Raw genomic sequence first — 23,072 nt, 5'->3', positions numbered from 1 at the left:
ATAGAGGTGTTCAAAATTGTATGGGGTTTTGATGGAGTGATTAAGGAGAGGCTGTTTCCCGTGGTGGGTGGGTCAGTAACCAGAGGACACAGATTTAAGATGATTGGCAAAGGAACTAGAGCAGAGATGAAGAATTTTTTTTTTTTAAACACCGTGAATTATGATCTGGAATGCCCTGCCTGAAAGGGTAGTGGAAGCAGATTCAAAAACTTTCAAAATGGAATTGGATATATACTTGAAAAGGAAAAACTGACAGCGATGGGAAGAGAACAGAGGAGTGTGACTAATCGATAGCTCCTTCCACGAGCTGGCACAGGCACGATGGGCTGAATGGCCTTTTTCTGTGCTGTATTATTATGATGATTATGAGGACACAAATAACCTCCCAGAGATGCCGGGGAACATAGGGTCTGATGAAAGGGTGGAACTGAAAAAAATGAGTATTTGTAGGGAAATGGTGTTAGGAAAATTGATGGGACTGAAGGCCGATAAATCCCCAGGGCCTGATAATCTACATCCCAGGGTACTTAAGGAAGTGGCCCTAGAAATAGTAGATGCATTGCTGGTCATCTTTCAGAACTCGATAGACTCTGGAACAGCACCCATGGATTGGAGGGTAGCTAATGTTACCCCACTATTCAAAAAAGGTGGTAGAGAAAAAGCGGGGAATTATAGACCAGTAAGCCTGACATCGGTAGTGGGGAAAATGCTAGAGTCCATTATAAAAGATGTAATAGCAGAGCACTTGGAAAGCAGTGACAGGATCGGACAAAGTCAACATGGATTTACAAAAGGTAAATCGTGCTTGACTAATCTACTGGAATTTTTTCAGGATGTAACTGGTAAAATAGATAAGGGAGAACCAGTGGATGTGGTGTATTTGGACTTTCAGAAGGGTTTCAATAAGGTCCCACATAAGAGATTAGCGTGCAAAATTAAGGCACATGGGATTGGGGGCAAGGTATTGACTTGGATAGAGAACTGGTTGGCGGACAGAAAGCAAAGAATTGGAATAAACGGGTCGTTTTTCGAGTGGCAGGCAGTGACTAGTGGGGTACCGCAAGGATCGGTCCTAGGACCCCAGCTGTTCACAATATATATTAATGATCTGGACGAGGGAATTGGATGTAATATCTCCAAATTTGCAGATGACACAAAGCTGGGTGGGAGGGTATGCTGTGAGGAGGATGTCGTGAAACTCCAGTACGATTTGGACAGGTTGGGTGATTGGGCAGAAACATGGCAAATGCACTATAATGTGGATAAATGTGAGGTTATCCACTTTGGTGGCAAAAACAGGAAGGCAGATTATTATTTGAATGGCAATAGATTGGGAGAAGGGGAAGTGCAAAGAGACCTGGGTGTTCTTGTGCACAAGTCGCTGAAGGTAAGCATGCAGGTGCAGCAGGCGGTTAAGAAGGCAAATGGTATGTTGGCCTTCGTAGCAAGAGGGTTCGAGTACAAGAACAAGGATGTCTTGCTACAGCTGTACAGGGCCTTGGTGAGACCGCACCTTGAGTATTGTGTGCAGTTTTGGTCGCCTTACCTGAGGAAGGACGTTCTTGCCATGGAAGGAGTGCAGCGAAGATTCACCAGGCTGATACCTGGGATGGCAGGAATGACGTATGAGGAGAGATTGTGTCGATTGGGCTTATACTCACTGGAGTTTAGAAGATTGAGAGGGGATCTCATCGAAACCTATAAAATTCTGTCAGGCCTGGACAGACTAGATGCAGGAAGGATGTTTCTGATGGCCAGGGAGTCCAGAACCAGGGGTCATAGTCTAAGGATAAGGGGTAAGCCATTTAGGACTGAAATGAGGAGGAATTTCTTCACCCAGAGAGTGGTGAACCTGTGGAATTCTCTGCCACAGAGGGCGGTGGAGGCCAGTTCATTAAATATATTCAAGACGGAGTTGGATATATTTCTTAAGGCTAAAGGGATCAAGGGATATGGGAGAAGGCAGGGACAGGGTACTGAATTTGGATGATCAGCCATGATCCCATTGAATGGCGGAGCAGGCTCGAAGGGCCGAATGGCCTACTCCTGCTCCTATCTTCTATGTTTCTATATTAAGTGCCCAGTCCTCACTGTTTTTAAGCCTCATTTCCGTTATTGCCACAACATCATATTGCCACTCGGCTAATTGTGCTTGTAGCTCACCAACCTTATTCACCACACTTTGTGCGTTTACGTACATGCATTCTAAACCCTTTTTTGAATTTTTCGTAGTCTTTCTTAGTCTGTACTTCAAAAGTACTTCATTGGCTGTAAAGCACTTTGAGACGTCCAGTGGTCGTAAAAGGTGCTAGAAAACTTGCAGTTTTCTATCTGATTGGACTACTCCTGTTGCTATGCCAGTCAAGAAGCACGTAAACATAGTAGTAGGTTAGGCGCTACGAAGAAACCTTGGAACTACTCACGCTTTGCCACGGTAACTTTGCCGAAATTGCCGTGGAAACTCCGTTTATACGTGTACATATAGGCCTAGAAATTCAGTTGGTTGCGCCAGCAGTTAGCGCCTTAAGAGAAGTGAATTTCGGGTGCTATGCGTGTAGCGCCCGGGCGCAGCGCAGTTTGCGCCTCGCCCCAAATTAAGTGGACCCTTAGCGCCGGCGTAAAGTTTAGCGCCCGCCCGGCTGCGCGCGCAGAAAATGACGTCACATCCTCGTGCAACGCCCTTTGCGCGCCCCGATTCCAAACTTCAGTCGGACCGCCCCATTGTGCGGCTGGCGGCCAGAGCGTTTGTAAAATGGAACGCAACACAGCCGACGCGGGCCCCGGGGAGCGAAAATTAAAGGGCACGTACCCTGCAGTATAAAGGGCAGCCATTTTGCAGCAAACACTCTTGTGCAACGGATTTCTGGACACACAACAAGGAGGAGAGCTAACTGGTTTCGTGCAGCAATAGCTCAGGTATTTTTGGACTCAGGTCAAAGCGCTGCAAGTGCCCTGTTGGAAATTTGACTGTTTGCCAGCATTTGATGGGGGCTGCATGGGGTGCCAACGCGGAGTTTCAGCGCCATGTGCGTAGGGCTCGCAGACGCGGGGTCAGAGGGGCAGCCCTGGCTAGAGGCAGAGGGGGCAACAGGTGTCGGCAACATAGGCCTTACCCAGTCAGGGTATACCGCCAGCTGCGCTCCTACCTCACCATGAGTGGCGCGCGATGTGTAAGAAGGCTGAGATTCCGAAAGGAGGTGGTTGCAGAGATCTGCCACCTGCTTCGCAGAGATCTGCGTCCAAAGCTCAGGTGCAGGACGTCTCTGTCGGTGGAAGTGAAGGTGATGGTGGCATTGAACTTCTATGCCACCGGCTCCTTCCAATCCGCTGTTGGGGACATAGCGAACATATCCCAGTTCGGCGTGCATCGCTGCATCCGCCAGGTGACCGATGCCCTTTTCAGAAGGAGACGCCAATTCATCTCCTTCCCCATGGCCCTGGAGAGCCAGCATCAGCGTGCAGTGGGATTTGCTAGACTCGCGGCCTTCCCCTTGGTGCAGGGCGCCATTGACTGTACGCATGTGGCTTTGCGGGCACCTCTGGAGCATGGCGAGCAGTATCGCAACCGGAAGGGCTACCATTCTCTCAATGTGCAGCTGGTGTGTGACCACAAGCAGCGCATCCTGGCTGTCAATGCCTGCTTTCCAGGCAGCTGCCACGATGCCTTTATCCTGCGGCAGAGTACTGTGCATGACATGTTCGAGGCACAGCCTCCCCCAAGAGGATGGCTACTCGGGGACAAAGGCTATCCTTTGTGTACCTGGCTCATGACCCCGCTCCGCGCGCCCAGGACCGCTGCTGAAGAGGCATACAACGAGAGCCATCAAAGGAGCAGAAACATCATCGAGCAAACTATTGGGGTCCTCAAGCAGCGGTTCCGCTGCCTTGATCGTTCCGGCGGATCTCTGCAGTATTCGCCGCAACGGGTCTCCCAATTTGTCGTAGTTTGCTGCATGCTACACAACCTGGCTCTCCGCAGGATTCAGGCACTGCCACCTGACGTTGGACCACCACCTCAGGAGGAGGAGCAGGAGGAGCAGGAGGAGGAGGAGGAGGAGTACGTTCCCAGGAGGGAGCGACAAGGTCCAAGGGCCGTCCGTCGGCAGCTTATTGAACGTAACTTCTAAGCCCCCTGTCAGGGAATGCCTTGTGGCCATGAAGCAAGATGAATGCAGCCGCTCCGCAAGCCCTCAGCCGGCGAAGGCAACAAAGACTAACAAGAACAACCATGGACACTGTCTGAATAAAGATAAATTTATATTTGACAAAAATGAAACCCCTTCCCACATGAATCCCAAAAACAATCAACGGCCCCCACAAAAAGTGCAACAAACGACTCACTCCCACAACCTGGGGAGGAGTAACTCCACATTTGAACAAACCAGGCCTCAACCTCGGCCTTAACGCAAAAAACATACCCATAAACAAAACAACCATGGGCAAAATAAAGATGTTCACCGCCATATAAAATGAAAGCTGGCCACACCCTCTACTTAGTGGCCCGCGAGGGCGAGACCTTGTCCAGCCTTTTGGCGCCCCTGCCCGGCCTGCTGCTCCTCCGCAAGCTCTGCCCAGTGGCTGCTGCGAGGCTGGGGGAAGGCGCCTGAGGGTCAGATGTCCTTCCGCCAGATGGCCTTGGGGGGCGGCCTACATGGGCTTTGGGCCTCGAGGGGCCGGCTGTTGATTGGCACACATGTGCATGGTCACCATCAGCTCCAGCCGCTTGCCGTTGACGCTCCACTGGGGGAGTGGCGGCGACGGATGGCGCAATGTGGGCAAGCTGGCGTATTGGAGGCGCTGGCTGGTGATGTCGCACGCTGGCACTCGCCCGGGCACGCACTGCACGATCCGCACCAATCAGCCGAAGGGCGGATCGCTGTGCTGCTGCAGCGCAGCGGGTGTCCTGGCGATGCCTGGCTGAGGCAGCGCGTGTGGCAGCAGTGAGTGCCCCTGTTGCCCTGGTCTGCGCCCGCATCACATCCGCCACTGACTTGACGGCATCAGCCAGCGACTCCATCGCCGGAGGCATCCGTTCCACTACCTCCATCATCATCCGGCCACTCTCGGCATTTGATGCCCCAAACTCCCGCACACTGGTCGCCAGCGACTCGATGGCCTCAGGCATCCGTCCCACCACCTGCATGAGCTCTGTGTGGCGGCGGTCCGAATCCTCAGCCATTTGGTCCAGCTGGCACACCGCCTCCGAGGTGAAGGTGGCCGGACTGGAGGCGGGACTCTCCCGCTGGGGAGCAGGGGTCCGAGCTAGGCGACCCTTGGCACGTTGCTGGCGCCGAATGTCCGCAGCAACTGCACTCCCCTCCGATCCTTCCCCCCTCTGGGGGGAAGGCCGCGGCCCACCCGCAGCCCTCCTGGGTGGCTGGACGCCACTGGTCCCAGCAGCTGCACTCCCCTCCGAAAGTTGCTCCAGGCTCTCGTCCAGGGAAGACGTGTCCAACACTTCGCCCTCTGCTGCGGGACCTGAGTCCTCCCCTGATGGTCCGGGTTGCTCTTCCTCCTCCTCCTCCTCCTCCTCCTGTTCGGAGGGGCTGTCACTGGCAGCTTCAGGGAGCTCTTCGTCACCAGCTGAAAGCAGGAAGGCACAAGAGTAGCTTCAGAGTGAGGAGAGGGCGTCAGCGAGGGAGTCATGACTGGTGGCATTCAGTGCATTGGTGGCACAGTGGCAAAGGAGGTAGCTCGGATGCGCAAGTGCGACAAGAGAGGGCCAAAAGGCGAGGTCCTTACCATTGCCAGGCAGCGGAGGGTCGGCTTCTCCGCACGCTCTGGGCACAATCACGCGGCCTCCCATGAGGCCACTCACGCACTCCTCCAGGGGAGTGAGCTTCTGGAACTTGGCGCGGCCTCCCCCGGTGATGTCGCGGCGCTTGCGATTATTCGCAAGTTTAGCCTGCAAGAGAAAGGACGGGCTCTAAGTACGGTGTGTAGCCGTGACGTAGTGTGCACTGCCTCCCATGGTGGAATAGCTTGGCTAGAGTGTAGCCCTGATCTAGTGTGCACTGCCTCCCATGGTGGAATAGCTTGGCCAGTGTGTAAAGTGCAGAATGTGCAATTGATGCTCATGACTGTCCCAAAGCTGCTGGCTGAGGGCTGCCCATTAGGCCTTTCAGGTCCCTTTGCCCATCATGTCAGGTGTACATGCAAGAATGAGGAGGAGAGTGGAAAGGGTACTCACCCTGACAATCCTGGTCAGGTCATTGTATTTCTTCCGACATTGCACCTTGTCCCTGGGGGGCATCGCCGTAGGACGACACCCTGGTGGCGATCTCCCTCCAGGCTTTGGTGTAGACGCGGTGGGTGGGATTCCTGCCATTGTCTGGGAACAAGATCCTGCGCCTCTTCTCCAATGCTGTCAGCATGATATCCAGATCACGCTCTGAGAAGCGCAGGGCACGCTCACGGGCCTTATCATGCGTTGCCATGGCTCCTTGGCCTCAGCAGCAGTGTTGAGGCCTAGTTTGAAAGCTGCAGTGTGCAGGGCGTGGCAGCAGACCAAATCGTCCCTTTCCCCTTTAAGAGCTGGCCGGCGCCACGGGGTCTGCTGTCAATCAAAAAATGACCGCACCCGCGCTGCGCCCCGCCTCGGCGCTATCCCTCTGCACCGCCGGCTTAGCGCCTAAAGATAGTCATGTAACGCCTCTTTTAGCGCTCCAGCAACCTCTTAGGGCGAAGCAACTGAATTTCGGCGAAGGGGGCGCAACTTTGGGGCGGGCGCTAAAGTCGGGCGGGCGCTAACGTTAGCGCCCCAAAACTGGCTATACTGAATTTCTAGGCCATAGTTTCTGACACACTTCCGGTGAGTTACTGCAGTGGAACGTGAGCGGCTCTGAGGTAATTCGTGGCAATAGGGAAAGTGTGGTTTCCAGAAGGCAGTTGAAGCACGTCATTAGGTAAATATCACTTGATCAAATTCGAGCACTTTATTTCTCTTTAGTGCAGATTGCTTCTGTTGTGAAGGGTCATATTAAAATTGCAGCTGATGATAGAATGGTGCAAGATGGCATTTAAACAATAGCAGATAGAAAAAAATAACCTGGTATTTCATTCAACTGGAATACTTGTCCAGGAGCCAGATCCAGGTGCTACTGGAAGCAGTTATCAACAAGTGACTGCTACAGCAATCTTCTTGGCTGCATCTTTGCTTCTTAGCAAATGTAACCCCACTATTTAAGAAAGGAGGACGAGAGAAAACGGGGAACTACAGACCAGTTAGCCTGACATCAGTAGTAGGGAAAATGCTAGAATCTATTATTAAGTACGTGGTAACAGGGCACTTAGAAAATAATAATAGGATTGGGCAGAGTCAACACGGATTTATGAAAGGGAAATCATGTTTGACGAATCTGGTAGTTTTTTGAGGTTGTAACTAGCAGAATAGATAAGGGGGAACCAATGGATGTGGTGTATTTGGATTTTCAGAAGGCATTCGATAAGGTGCCACACAAGAGGTTATTAAACAAAATTAGGTCTCATGGGATGGGGGTAATATACTAGCATGGATTGAGGATTGGTTAACGGACAGAAAACAGAGAGTAGGAATAAACGGGTCATTTTTGGGTTGGCAGGCTGTAACTAATGGGGTACCTCAAGGATCAGTGCTTGGGCCTCAGCTATTCACAATCTATATCAATGATTTGGATGAGGGGATCAAATGTAATATATCCAAGTTTGCTGATGATACAAAGCTGGGTGGGAATGTAAGTTGTGAGGAGGATGCAAGGCGGCTTCAAGGGGATATAGACAGGCTAAGTGAGTGGGCAAGAACATGGCAAATGGAATATAATGTGGAGAAATGTGAAGTTATCCACTTGGTCAGAAAAATAGAAAAGCAGAGTATTTTTTAAATGGTGAGAGATTGGGAAAAGTTGGTGTTCAGAGGGATCTGGGTGTCCTTGTACACGAATCACTGAAAGTTAACATGCAGGTGCAGCAAGCAATTAGAAAGCAAATGGTATATTGGCCTTTATTATAAGAGGATTTGAGTAACATAGGAAACATAGAAACATAGAGATAGGAACAGGAGTAGGCCATTCGGCCCTTCGAGCCTGCTCCGCCATTCAATGAGATCATGGCTGCAATTATATAGGGCCCTGGTGAGACCACACCTGGAGTATTGTGTACAGTTTTGGTCTCCTTACCTAAGGAACGATGTACTTGCCATAAAGGGAGTGCAACAAAGGTTCACCAGACTGGTTCCTGGGATGGTGGGATTGTCCTATGAGGAGAGATTGAGTGGACTAGGCCTATATTCTCTAGAGTTTAGAAGAATGAGAGATGATCTCATTGAAACATACAAAATTCTTACAGGGCTTGACAGGGTAGATGCAGGGAGGATGTTTCCCCTGGCTGGGGAGTCTAGAACCAGGGATCACAGTCCCAGAATAAGGGGTCGGCCATTTAGGACTGAGATGAGGAGAAATTTCTTCACTCAGAGGGTGGTGAATCTTTGGAATTCTCGACCCCAGAGGGCTGTGGAGGCTCAGTCGTTGAGTATATTCAAGACAGAGATCGATAGATTTTTGAATATTAAGGGAATCAAGGGATATAGGGATAGTGCAGGAAACACGAGTTGAGGTAGATCAGCCATGATCTCATTGAATGGCGGAGCAGGATCGAGGGGCCGATAGGCCTACTCCTGCTCCTATTTGTTATGTTCTTATGTTCTTTCATTTTCTCCTCCTCTTCCTCATCCTCCTTTAGTACTGTTTTAACATGGGCTTCCCATCATCCTGCTGCATGAGGACTCTTTATTGTATAAACTACGCAACGTGCAGCAGGCAGTGATTATTAGGCAGTGATTATTTCCGAGATCTTGGCAGGACGACAGAGAACCACCATGCCTAAGCAGTTTTAACGGCAGAAGTTTTGTTTGAGCATGTCAGTGATGTGCTGCACAATAATTTGGGTTGAGGAATGTACCTTATAATGTTTACATTCCACTCGTTCTCAGGAGTTTTGCAACAACTCATCAAACATAGCTACAGAGTCTCCCAGCAGCCACCCAACCAGTCGATAGGCCCAATTTTAACCCGGAGCAGGAATCAAGTGTGCAGAGGTGGGGGCTGCGTCCAGCGTCAAACCACGCTGGCCTTGGCAACATGAGGCCTGGGCAATTTTAACTCCCAGGCCTTATCTGCATGCCCCCAATCAGTTGGCCAGCAGGCCGGAGCGGAATATTGAACAACAGGAGGCTGCCAGCTGGGTCCAATGGAATATTTGCCGGCACTCGGGTAAATCGCGGGATGAGGGCTTTCGGAAGTGTCTCACATTGGAGTACTCCTGCTCCTCCAGGTCCCACAAGGAAAGTTTAACAAAAAGTTTAAAAAGTACTTGTTTAGGCCTCTTCTGGCCATGGCTCCTCTTCCCACTGTCTTCCCAAGGCACAGCAGCTTGCCCACTCACAGGATTACAGACAGCAGGAGGGACCATGCTGAGGCCACCAGTTAAAATGGCAGGCGGAGACTGATGATGTCATTGGACCTCAATCTGCGTATTTAAAGAAAAAACCCCCATCAGCTTCAGGTGGGTGTCCTGGCTGCCTGCTCAGAAGAGCCGTCTAAAATAGGAGACAGCTGAAACAGAGCTGAAATGGAGCAGGAAATCGGTGGGTAAGTCTCCTGGCTGATTTTAATGAGAAAGGGCTAATCAATAATCTTGTGGTAAAGCGGCCTTTAGGGACAAGTGATCATAATATGTTTGAATTTTATATTAAGTTTGAGAGTGATGTAGTCCAATCTGAAACTAAGGTCTTCAATCTAAACAGAGGAAACTACAAGGGTAAGAGAGACAAGTTGGCCATGGTAGATTGAGAGACTACATTAAAAGGTATGGAGGTGGACATACATGCAAGGAAATAATGCATAATTTTCAACAAATATATATTCCTCTAGGGCATAAAAACCCAAAAGGAAAAGTGATCCAATCATGGCTAACAAAAGAAATTAAAGCTAGTATTAAGTCAATGGAGGAAGCTTATAAAGTTGCCGGAAAAAGCGGTCAGCCTGAGGATTGGAATCTTTTTAGAAATCAGCAAAGGGGGACCAAGAAATTGATAAAGAAAGGGAAAATGGAATATGAGCACAAACTAGCGAAAAATATAAAAACAGATTGTAAAAGCTTCTATAGGTATGTGAAAAGGAAAAGACTGGCGAAGGTAAATGTAGGTCCTTTACAGTCAGAGACAGGAGAATTTATAATGGGGAATGAGGAAATGGCAGAGAAATGAAATAAATACTTTGGGGTCAATTTTCAGTGTGCCTTGGAGGCGTGCGGGGGGTTAAATTCCCGAATTCGGGGGTCCCGACACCATCCCGCCCAAAACCCGCCTCCATGTAAGTTTCAAAGGAGGTGGGTACCCGCCCCGCACTGGGACCCGCCGACCCGAGGCGGGAAGGGATTAGTGCCAATTAACTGCCTGTTAACAGGTAGTTAACAGGCAGTTTTTAGCCTAATCCCTATTTTGAGGGGTGTCGTGTGAGATTCCCGACGGCTTCAAACCACGCCAAGTTAGAGGAGTCAGGCCGTCAGGTTGAAGGACTTGGAGGGGTCGAGATGTCAGTGTTCAGGTGAGTGATGGGTGCATGAGTGCAAAGGTAAGTGTGTTTGGTGTGTCTAAAGTGTGTAAAGAAGTTTAAATTACCTATACTTACCTTTACAGCCTTCCTTCCTCTAGGTTTCGGGAGTCCATCATTCAGCCGGCACAGAAAGCAGAATGGCTGCAATCTGTCAAAAGTGACAGCCTGCAGCTTTCAGTGCTGGTGAGATTTCTAACTGAGTCTGCGTAGAAGGACTCAGGTCAGAAGTAAGACTGTCAGTGTTTGACAGCTTCAGACAGCTGAAACACTGATATTTCATCTGTCAACACGTCTTGACAGATGAAATTTCAGTCTGTGACGTCACCTGTTGCCGGGTGGCCCTTAATTGGCCTGCTGAGCCCGCTGGGCGGGCTCAACAAGGTCAATCAAGTTAAAATCACGTGGATTGGCCGCATCTCGATGGAGGCGGGACTACAACCCCGAAAGTTGTAGTCCCGCCTCCTTCCCGACTTCTGAATGAAAATCACCCCCTTTGTTTCTGTCTTCACGGAGGAAGACACAAAAAGCCTCCCAGAAATACGAGAAAACCAAGGGTGTGGTGAGAATGAGGAACTTAAAGAAATTATTATTAGTAAAAAAACAGTACTAGCAAAATTAATGGGACTAAAAGTCGATAAATCCCAAGGACCGGATGACCTACATCCTAGTGTTTTGAAAGAGTTGGCCATTGGGATAGTGGACGCATTGGTTGTCATCTTTCAAAATTCTATAGATTCTGGAACGGTTCCTGCAGATTGGAGGATAGCAAATGTAACCCCGCTATTTAAGAAAGGAGGGAGAGAGAAAACGGGGAACTACAGACCTGTTAGTCTCACATCAGTAGTTGGGAAAATGCTGGAATCTATTATAAAGGATGCAATAACTGGGCACTTAGAAACTAATAGTAAGATTGGGCAGAGTCAACATGGATTTATGAAAGGGAAATCCTGTTTGACAAACCTATTGGAGTTCTTTGAGGATGTAACTAGTGGAGTAGACAAAGGGGAACCGGTAGATGTGGTGTATTTGGATTTTCAAAAGGCCTTCGATAAGGTCCCACACAAGAGGTTGGTGAACAAAATTAGGGCACATGGAATTGGAGGTAATATACTAGCATGGATTGAGAATTGGTTAACAGACAGAAAACAAAGAGTAGGGATAAATGGGTCTTTTTTAGGATGGCAGGCTGTGACTAGTAGGGTACCGCAGGGATCGGTGCTTGGGCCCCAGCTATTCACAATCTATATCAAAGATTTGTATGAGGGGACTAAATGTTACATTTCCAAATTTGCTGATGACACAAAGCTAGGTGGCAGTGTCAGTTGCGAAGAGGATGTGAAGAGGCTTCAAGGGGATCTCAACAGGTTCAGTGAGTGGGCGAGAACATGGCAGATGGATTATAATGTGGATAAATGTGAAGTTATCCACTTTGGTAGAAAAAACAGAAAGGCAGAGTATTTCCTAAATGGTGAAAGATTGGGGAATGCAGATGCTCAAAGGGACCTGGGTGTCCTTGTACATGAGTCACTGAAAGTGAATGTGCAGGTGCAGCAAACCATTAGGAAGGCAAATGGTATGCTTGCCTTCATTACAAGAGGATTTGAGTACAGGAGTAAAGAAGTCTTACTCCAATTATATAAGGCCTTGGTGAGACCACACCTGGAGTACTGTGTACAATTTTGGTCTTACCTAAGGAAGGATATACTTGTCATAGAGGGAGTGCAACAAAGGGTCACAATGGGATGGCGGGACTGTCGTATGAGAAGAGATTGAGTAAACTAGGCCTGTAGTCTCTTGAATTCAGAAGAATGAGAGGGGATCTCATTGAAGCATACAAAATTATTACAGGGCTTGATAGGGTGGATGCTGGGAGAATGTTTCCCTTGGCTGGGGAGTCTAGAACCAAGGGCCAGAGCCTCAGGATAAAGGGTAGGCCATTCAAGACTGAGATGAGAAGACATTTCTTCACACAGAGGGTGGTGAATCTTTGGAATTCTCTATCCCAGAGGGCTGTGGCGGCTCAGTCATTGGGTATACTCAAAACAGAAGTCGATAGATTTCTGACTAGTAAAGGCATCAAGGGATATGGTGATAAGGCCGGTGAATGGAGTTGAGGCAGAAGATCAGCCATGATCTCATTGAATGGCGGAGCAGGCTCAAAGGGCCAAATGGCCTACTCCTGCTCCTATTTCTTATGTTCTTATGTAGTAACTGGCACTAACTTGCATTCTAAAATATCTGTGGTCAGACATCATCTGAACATTAATTGAATGGAAACCCTTTCTATCTATCCCTGATGCCCAGGTGGGTGCCATCAACGACACCCTGTATCCTGGGAAAGTGAAAGTTATGTGCCCTGTGCAGTGGCTTGGAGGGATCCAGTGGCATAAAAGCTTAATACTGTGATAACCCTCAAAGTAAAGGGAAAAGCCACCCCTGCCCGAAAAGTTGTCTGGAACAGATGGCATAGCTCAGTGACACCTCAGTGACAAAAACAGGTGTCCTCTGACATGCCCAGCTCGGAGTGCCTGGGTCTGTGAATGCAGCTCCGCGAGGAGTGCCTGGGTCTGTGAATGCAGCTCTGCGAGGAGTGCCTGGGTCTGTGAATGCAGCTCCGCGAGGAGTGCCTGGGTCTGTGAATGCAGCTCCGCGAGGAGTGACAGGGTCTGTGAATGCAGCTCCGCGAGGAGTGACAGGGTCTGTGAATGCAGCTCCGCGAGGAGTGACAGGGTCTGTGAATGCAGCTCCGCGAGGAGTGACAGGTGCCTAACAAAAGATCACCGGTGCTGCAGCTGCCATTTTAGGAACTCATCTTCTTTCTCTAAATCGTGGAATGCATTAGCAGCCCCTCAGAAGAATCCCCATCCACAGCACTTGTTTGCTGCAACTTCCTTTGCTGCAGCAACCATCGATAATGTAGGAAAGTGTGTTAAACAAATTATGCTGAGATGCAAAAGTGGCAACCTCCCCAGCAAAAGGAATTAGTGCAGTGAGCCTAAAGCTTTTTCCTAAAAAGAAAATACAGACACGTTTTGAGTGAACTAGCTTTAAGGATCCAAATTCAGCATACCAGTGAATTGGTTGAGCACCTATTTTATCGGGTGAAATGAGCACTGGTGAAAAGCTCACCCAACCTTTTGCATGGCACCTCATTACCATAACTTCTCCTTCGCAAGGAACCTGTTGCTAGACAGCAGCATAATCATCCTTTGTCCCACTTTTTTGTCCGCCATGAATTGTGGCACACAGGACCTGGGGCGCACACGTGCACCCAAAATCCTGACCCTCGCTTCCCCGTGGGACTGCCCAAGTGGCCAGCAGAACCTTGCAATGATGGGTCTTCTAAATGTTCTCTAGATGGGTCGGTTGGGAAATGCACTGCCCTGTATGGTACTGAGCCAAACAGACCAGCAACTCTAGGCTCTATCTCTGGACTGTGCTAAGTTAGCTGATCCAATTAGAGGCAGTAGTAGGAATACCAGAGTTGGTGTCAGTGGCCCCGGACTAGGAAAGGAAAGAATCAGCCAGTGTTTCTCTTCCTGATTGCAGTCCAGTGACTGTAGCTAAAATGTGTGCGTGTGTGTGTATGGACATTGAGGGAGGAAATGATTATGTCTGGCTGTGATGCCCTCCACAGCTGAATAACTCATTCATTCTCTATGTTCATACATGAAGAATAGCCACTTAGGTGAGGTACCGAGGAGTTGCCAATGACCACAACAAGAGTCAGAACCTTCAGGATTGGGGTCAAGGGAGGCGGGGAAATTATGGCGGAAAAGACTAAATGATTCTAAATCCTTCCATTCTAAAGCACCCAATAAGAATTCAGATTGTGAACAAATTCATTGTTAAAATCAGAAGCTACATGAACCCAAATCATTAGGACATGTAGCTTCCAATTTTAACAATGACTTTGATCACAATCTGAATTCTTATTGGGTGATGTTTTGCACAAAGCCCAGGATCGCCCAATGCAGTTCCGTAACACAGTATTGTGTTGTGAGGTGTAGCTAATTAAACCAACCCGTCTCTATTCTGTTATAGTTTTCTTGCTGTGGAAAAAACTCAACATTCAGCCACTACAGCCGTGTTGAGAACGAAACATGCTTTGCAGATGGTGCTCCTCAAAAGGTACGGCAAGTATTGGAACTAAAGACAGCATGAAAGATTTTCGGCCAGGATTGTAGACAGCAGTAGGGACCATGTCTAGGATTACAGACAGCAGTAGGGGCTGTGTCTAGGATTACAGACAGCAGTAGGGAGCGTGTCTAGGATTACAGACAGCAGTAATTTCCAAATTCGCTGACGACACTAAACTAGGAGGAGGGGTGGGCTCTGATGAGGATGTCAGGAGGCTACAGTGCGATTTGGACAGGTTGGGGGAATGGGCGGATACGTGGCAGATGCACTATAATGTGGATAAATGCGAGGTTATCCACTTTGGGGGTAAAAACAGGAGGGTAGATTATTATCTAAATGGCAATAGATTGGGAGATGGGGAAGTGCAGAGGGACCTGGGTGTTCTTGTGCACCAGTCACTGAAGGAGAGCATGCAGGTGCAACAGGCGATTAAGAAGGCAAATGGTATGTTGGCCTTCATATCAAGGGGGTTCGAGTATAGGAATAGGGATACCTTACTACAGCTGTACAAGGTGCTGGTGAGACCGCATCTGGAGTATTGTGTACAGTTTTGGTCGCCCCATCTGCGGAAGGATGTTCTTGCCATGGAAAGAGTGCAACGGCGATTCACCAGGCTGATACCTGGAATGGCGGGAATGACCTACGAAGAGAGATTAAATAGTTTGGGCTTGTACTCACTGGAGTTTAGAAGATTGAGAGGGGATCTCATCGAAACATATAAAATTATGGCAGGCCTGGACAGGCTGAATTCAGAGAGAATGTTTCCAATGGCCGGGGAGCACAGAACCAGGGGCCACAGTCTAAAAATAGCGGGCAAATCATTTAAAACAGAGATGAGGAAGAATTTCTTCACTCAAAGAGTGGTGAGCCTGTGGAATTCCCTGCCACAGAGGGCTGTGAAGGCTAATTCAATAAATATTTTCAAGAGAGAATTGGATATATTTCTGAAGGCTAAGGGGATTAAGGGTTACGGAGAAAAGGCGGGGACGGGGTACTGAACTGGTAAGATCAGCTATGATCTCAGACGAAGATCAGCCATGATCTCATTGAATGGCGGAGCAGGCTCGAAGGGCCGAATGGCCTACTCCTGTTCCTATCTCTGTTTCTATGTTTCTATGTTTCTATGTCTAGAAATACAGTCAGCAGTAGAGACTGTGTCTAGGATTACAGTCAGGAGTAGGGACCGTGTCTCGGATTACAGACAGCAGTAGAGACTGTGTCTAGGATTACAGACATCAGTAGGAAGCGTGTCTAGGATTATAGACAGCAGTAGAGACCGTGTCTAGGATTACAGACAGCAGTAGAGACTGCGTCTAGTATTACAGATAGCAGTAGAGAGCGTGTCTAGGATTACAGACAGCAGTAGAGACTGCGTCTAGGATTACAGATAGCAGTAGAGACTGCGTCTAGGATTACAGACAGCAGTAGGGACTGTGTCTTGGATTAGAGACAGCAGTAGTGGCGGTGTCTAGGATTACAGACAGCAGTAGGGACCGTGTCCAGGATTACAGACAGGAGTAGGGACCATGTCTAGGATTACAGTCAGCAGCAGAGACTGTCCAGGATTACAGACAGCAGGAGGAAGCGTGTCTAGGATTACAGACAGCAGTAGGGACTGTGTCCAGGATTACAGACAGCAGTTGTGACTGTGTCTAGGATTGCAGACAGCAGTAGAGACTGTGTCTAGGAGTACCGACATCAGTAGGAAGTGTGTCTGGGATTACAGCCAGCAGTAGGAAGCGTGTCTAAGATTGCAGACAGCAATATGGACCGTGTCTAGGCTTTCAGACAGCAGTTGGGACCGGGTGTAGGATTACAGACAGCAGTAGAGACTGTGTCTAGGATTACAGACAGCAGTAGGGACTGTGTCTAGGATTACAGACAGCAGTAGGGGCTGTGTCTAGGATTACAGACAGCAGTATGGGCTGTGTCTAGGATTACAGACAGCAGTAGGGACTGTGTCCAGGATTACAGACAGCAGTTGTGACCGTGTCTAGGATTGCAGACTGCAGTAGGGTCTCTGTCTAGGATTACAGACATCAGTAGGAAGCGTGTCTACGATTACAGACAGCAGTAGGAAGCGTGTCTAGGATTACAGAGAGCAATAGCGACCGTGTCTAGGCTTACAGACAGCAGTAGAGACCATATCTAGGATTACTGACAGCAGTAGGGAACGTGTCTAGGAATACAGACAGCAGTAGAGAGCGTGTCTATGATTACAGACATCAGTAGGAAGCATGTCTAGGATTACAGACAGCAGTAGGGATTGTGTCTAGGGTTACAGACAGCAGTAGAGACCGTGTCCAGGATTACAGACAGCAGTAGAGACCGTTTCAAGGATTACAGACAGCAGTAGAGACCGTGTCCAGTATTACAGACAGCAGTAGGGACTGTGTCTAGGATTACAGACAGCAGTAGGGACTGTGTCTAGGATTACAGACAGCAGTAGGGTTGTGTCTAGGATTACAGACAGCAGTAGGGACTGTGTCTAGGATTACAGACAGCAGTAGGGACTGTGTCTAGGATTACAGACAGCAGTAGGGACTGTGTCTAGGATTACAGACAGGAGTAGGGACCATGTCTAGGATTACAGACAGCAGTAGAGACTGTGTCCAGGATTACAGACAGCAGGAGGAAGCCTGTCGCGGATTACAGACAGCAGTAGGGACTGTGTCCAGGATTACAGACAGCAGCTGTGAATGAGTCTAGTATTGCAGACAGCAGTAGGGACTGTGTCTAGGAGTACCAACATCAGTAGGAAGCGTGCCTGGGATTACAGACAGCAATAGGAAGCGTGTCTAGGATTACAGACAGCAATAGTGACCGTGTCTAGGCTTACAGACAGCAGTTGGGACCGTGTCTATGATTACAGACAGCAGTAGGGACTATGTCTAGGATTACACACAGCAGTAGGGACTGTGTCTAGGATTACAGACAGCAGTAGAGACTGTCTCCAGGATTATAGACAGCAGTAGGGACCGAGTCCAGGATTACAGACAGCAGTAGGGACCGTGTCTAGGATTACAGACAAGAGTAGGGACTGTGTCTACGATTACAGACAACAGCAGAGACCATGTCTAGGATTGCAGACAGCAGTAGGGACTGTGTCTAGGATTACAGACAGCAGTAGGGACCGTGTCTAGGATTACAGACAGCAGTAGGGACTGTGTCTAGGATTACAGACAGCAGTATGGACTGTGTCTAGGATTACAGACAGCAGTAGGGAGCATGTCTAGGATTACAGACAGCAGTGGGGACTGTGTCTAGGATTACAGACAGCAGTAGGGACTGTGTCTAGGATTACAGACAGCAGTAGGGTTGTGTCTAGGATTACAGACAGCAGTAGAGACTGTCTCCAGGATTACAGACAGCAGTAGGGAGCGTGTCTAGGATTGCAGACAGCAGTAGGGACTGTGTCTAGGATTACAGACAGCAGTAGGGACTGTGTCTAGGATTACAGACAGCAGTAGGGACTGTGTCTAGGATTAAATACAGGAGTAGGGACCGTGTCCAGGATTACAGACAGCAGTAGGGACTGTGTCTAGGATTATAGACAGCAGTAGGGTCTGTGTCTAGGATTACAGACAGCAGCAGGGACTGTGTCTAGGATTACAGACAGCAGTAGGGACTGTGTCTACGATTACAGACAGCAGTAGGGACTGTGTCTAGGATTACAGACAGCAGTAGGGACCGTGTCTAGGATTACAGACAGCAGTCGGGACCGTGTCCAGGATTACAGACAGCAGTAGAGAGCGTGTCCAGGATTAGAGATAGCATTGGAGACGGTGCTTGGGATTACAGACAGCTGTAGGGAACTTGTCTAGGATTACACACAGCAGAAGGGACTGTGTCTAGCATTATAGACAGCAGTAGGGACTGTGTCTAGGATTACAGACAGCAGTAGGGTTGTGTCTAGGATTACAGACAGCAGTAGGGACCATGTCCAGGATTACAGACAGCAGTAGAGACTGTGTCTACGGTAACAGACAGCAGTAGGGACAGTGTCTAGGATTACAGACTGCAGTAGGGTTCGTGGCTAGGATAACAGACAGCAGGAGAGACCGTGTATAGGATTACAGACAGCAGTAGAGACTGTGTCCAGGATTACAGGCAGCAGTAGAGACCGTATCCAGGATTACAGACAGCAGTAGAGACCGTGTCTAGGATTAGAGACAACAGTAGGGACTGTGTCTAGGATTACAGACAGCAGTAGAGACCGTGTCTAGGATTACAGACAGCAGTAGGGACTCTGTATAGGGTTACAGACAGCAGTAGAGACCGTGTCCAGGATTGCAGACAGCAGTAGGGACTGTGTCTAGGATTACAGACAGCAACAGGAAGCATGTCTCGGATTACAGACAGCAGTAGGGACTGTGTCTAGGATTACAGACAGCAGTTTGGAATGTGTCTAGGATCACAGACAGCAGTAGAGACCGTGTCTAGGATTACAGACAGCAGTGGGCAGCATGTCTAGGATTACAGAGTGCAGTGGGGACTGTTTCTAGGATTACAGACAGCAGTAGGGACCGTTTCCAGGATTACAGGCAGCTGTAAGGAGCTTGTCTAGGATTACACACAGCAGTAGGGTCTGTGTCTAGGATTACAGACAGCAGCGTGGAGCGTGTCTAGGATTACAGAGAGCAGTGGGGACTGTGTCTAGGATTACAGACAGCAGCGTGGAGCATGTCTAGGATTACAGACAGCAGTAGGGACCGTGTCTAGGATTACAGACAGCAGTAGAGACTGTGTCTACGATTACAGAAAGCAGTAGGGACCGTGTCTAGGATTAGAGACAGCAACAGGAAGCATTTCCAGGATTACAGAAAGCAGTTGGGACTGTGCCTATGATTGCAGACAGCAATAGGGACTGTGTCTAGGATTACAGACAGCAGTAGAGACCGTGTCTAGGATTACAGACAGCAGTAGAGACCGTGTCTAGGATTACAGACAGCAGTAGAGACCGTGTCTAGGATTACAGACAGCAGTTTGGAATGTGTCTAGAATTACAGACAGCAGTAGGGACCGTGTCTAGGATTACAGACAGCAGTAGAGACCATGTCTAGGATTACAGACAGCAGTAGAGACCGTGTCTAGGATTACAGACAGCAGTAGAGACCGTGTCTAGGATTACAGACAGCAGTTTGGAATGTGTCTAGAATTACAGACAGCAGTAGGGACCGTGTCCAGAATTACAGACAGCAGTAGGGACTGTGTCCAGGATTACAGACAGCAGTTGAGACTGTGTCTAGGATTACAGACAGCAGTAGGGACCATGTGCCGGATTACAGACAGCTGCAGAGACTGTGTCTACGATTACAGACAGCAGTAGAGACTGTGTCTAGGATTACAGACAGCAGTTTGGAATGTGTCTAGGATTACAGACAGCAGTAGAGACCTTGTCTAGGATTACAGACAGCAGTAGGGACGGTGTCCAGGATTACAGACAGCAGTAGGGACCGTGTCTAGGATTACAGACAGCAGTTTGGAATGTGTCTAGGATTACAGACAGCAGTAGAGACCTTGTCTAGGATTACAGACAGCAGTAGGGACCGTGTCTAGGATTACAGACAGCAGTTTGGAATGTGTCTAGGATCACAGACAGCAGTAGAGATCATGTCTAGGATTACAGACAGCAGTGGGCAGCATGTCTAGGATTACAGAGTGCAGTGGGGACTGTGTCTAGGATTTCAGACAGCAGTAGGGACCGTTTCCAGGATTACAGGCAGCAGTAGGGGCTGTGCCTAGGATTACAGACAGCTGTAAGGAGCTTGTCTAGGATTACACACAGCAGAAGGAACGGTGTCTAGGATTATAGACAGCAGTAGGGTCTGTGTCTACGATTACAGACAGCAGCAGGGACCGTGTCTAGGATTACAGACAGCAGTAGGGACCGTGTCTAGGATTACAGACAGCAGTAGGGACCGTGTCTAGGATTACAGACAGCAGTAGGGACCATGTCTAGGATTACAGACAGCAATAGGGACCGTGTCTAGGATTACAGACAGCAGTAGGGACCGTGTATAGGATTACAGACAACAGTGGCGACTGTGTTCAGGATTACAGACAGCAGTAAGGTCTGTGTCCAGGATTACAGAGAGCAATAGAGACCGTGTCTAGGATTACAGACAGCAGTTTGGAATGTGTCTAGGATTGCAGAGAGCAGTAGGGACTGTGTCTAGGATTACAGACAGCAGTAAGTAGCGTGCCTAGGATTACAGACAGCAGTATGGACCGTTTGCAGGATTACTGACAGCAGTAGAGACTGTGGCCTAGAAATTCAGTATAGCCACGTTTGGGGTGCTGCAGCATGGCGTTTGCTAACTTTTGCGCCCGGCGCAACTTAGCGCCGCCTTCGCCGATATTCAGTTGCATCGCCCCAAGAGGTTGCTGCTGCGCTAAAGCAGGCGATGCACGACTGTCATTAGGCGCTAAGCCGGCGATCCGGGGCGCAAACACCGAAGGCGGGCGCAGCGCAGGTGCGGCGAGGTGCTCATTGAGGGCAGATAGTCAGCACTTAAAGGGGGAGTGTGGAATTGCTTGGCTGCCACGCCCTGCACACTGCAGCCCTAAGGCAAGGCCTGAACACTGCTTCTGGAACAGCTCCACGCCCAGGAGAATGGAGAAGGCCAGGGAGAGAGCGCAGCGCTTCGGCGAGGGTGACCTGAGGGTGCTGGTTGGCGCAGTGGACCGCAGGCGCCATATCCTCTTCCCTGAGGGTGGCAGGAGGCCGCTGCCCGCCGAATATCGGAAAGCATGGAGGGATGTGGCAAACAGGGTCACGTCCAACAGCATGGTTGGCAGGACACCAACCCAGAGCCGGAAAAAATTCAACGACCTCACTCGGGTTGTCAGGGTGAGTACCCTTTCCAGTATCCTCCTCATCCCTGCATGTGCACCTCACTTTATGGCCAAACAGGTCTGAAAGCCCTAATGGCCAGCCCTCATCCAGCAGCTATGGGACTGTCATGAAAAGCACTTGCGCAATCAGGACTTTAGACACTGTCAGGGCTATTCGACCATGGGAGGCAGTGCGGGTAAGATCAGGGCTTGACACTGTCAGGGCTAATCGAACATGGGAGGCAGTGCGGGCAAGATCAGGGCTTGACACTGTACTTAGAGGCGGTCCTTTCTCTTGCAGGCCAAGCTGGCGCATAACAGAAGACAGCAGCGACAGACCGGGGGAGGCCGGCCTGACCTGAAACAGCTGAGCGACCTCGAGCAGCGAGTGGAGCGGATCATGGCAGGCCGGCTGAGTGGCCCCGTCGCCACTGGAGATGCTGACCCTGTTCTGGGCACCAATGGTAAGGTCATCACCTTTTTGACCTCTCCCTTTCCACTTGCGCCTCACAGCAGCATCCTTTGCCACTATCGAACCAATGCAGTGGACAGCAGCACTCATGCCTCCCTCGCTGCCGCCCTGTCCTCACTCTAAAGCAACTCTTGTGCCTCCCTGCTTTCAGATGGTGACTCGCCAGGTGAGGAGGCGGCCCCTCAAGCTGGCACTGTGTCCGAGTCAGACATAGAGGAGGAGGAAGAGGAAGCCAGCCCATCAGGGACACCCTCAGCCAAGGCAGCCCATGGCCATGATGGTGACACGTCTTCCCTGGAGGGGAGCAGGGGGGAACGGTCGGAGGATAGTGAAGCTCCGGGGACCAGCGGGCTGCAGCAACGCGGGAGGGGTGGGTAAGCTCAGCGGCCTTCTCCCCGGAGGGTGAGTGCGGCCTCCAGTCCTTCTACGGTGAGCGCAGAGGAGGTGCGGCTCCTAGCGGAAATGGGCGCCCAGGCTGAGCGCACGCACACTGAGCTCATGGCTGCAGTGGCAAGGATGCCTGACTCCATAGAGTCACTGGCAAGGAGTGTGCAGGAATTCAGGGCAGCACAGGCCAGGAGTCTGCAACAATTCAGTGCAGCACAGGCCAGGCGTCTGCAACAATTCAGGGCAGCACAGGCCAGGCGTCTGCAACAATTCAGAGCAGCACAGGCCAGGAGTCTGCAACAATTCAGTGCAGCACAGGCCAGGAGTCTGCAACAATTCAGTGCAGCACAGGCCAGGAGTCTGCAACAATTCAGTGCAGCACAGGCCAGGAGTCTGCAACAATTCAGTGCAGCACAGGCCAGGAGTCTGCAGGACATCGCGGCAGCACAGGCTAGGAGTCAGCAGGACTTCGCTGCTTCACAGGCGGCTTCTAGCCAAGTGCTCAGTCGTGCCGTGCATTCACTGGCTGCTGTCATGCAGACACAGACCAGGGCCACACGGGCACTAACTGCTGCCACATTCGCTGGATTGGCCAGGCATCGCCGGGGCACTCGCTGTGCCGCAGCAGCCCAGCAGTCTGTGCCTCA

General features: G+C 49.9%; 1 protein-coding gene across 1 annotated transcript in view; it reads left to right on the top strand.

Annotated features, from left to right (window-relative positions):
- Positions 1-23,072, top strand: part of LOC147106663 (tetraspanin-32-like) — a 212,866-nt gene that overhangs the window by 155,492 nt on the left and 34,302 nt on the right. Inside the window, exon 6 of the mRNA XM_086007699.1 lies at positions 14,634-14,720. Within this exon, the coding sequence (XP_085863825.1) occupies positions 14,634-14,720 (87 nt within the window). The remainder of the gene's footprint in view (positions 1-14,633; positions 14,721-23,072) is intronic.

This window comes from Somniosus microcephalus, chromosome 15, assembly GCF_052327205.1.
Source record: "Somniosus microcephalus isolate GS21.2 chromosome 15, FLI_Smic_1.0, whole genome shotgun sequence".
In the NCBI taxonomy this organism is placed as follows: domain Eukaryota; kingdom Metazoa; phylum Chordata; class Chondrichthyes; order Squaliformes; family Somniosidae; genus Somniosus; species Somniosus microcephalus.
Note: the sequence above shows the minus strand (reverse complement) of the source record. Positions and strands in the feature narration are given on the sequence as shown.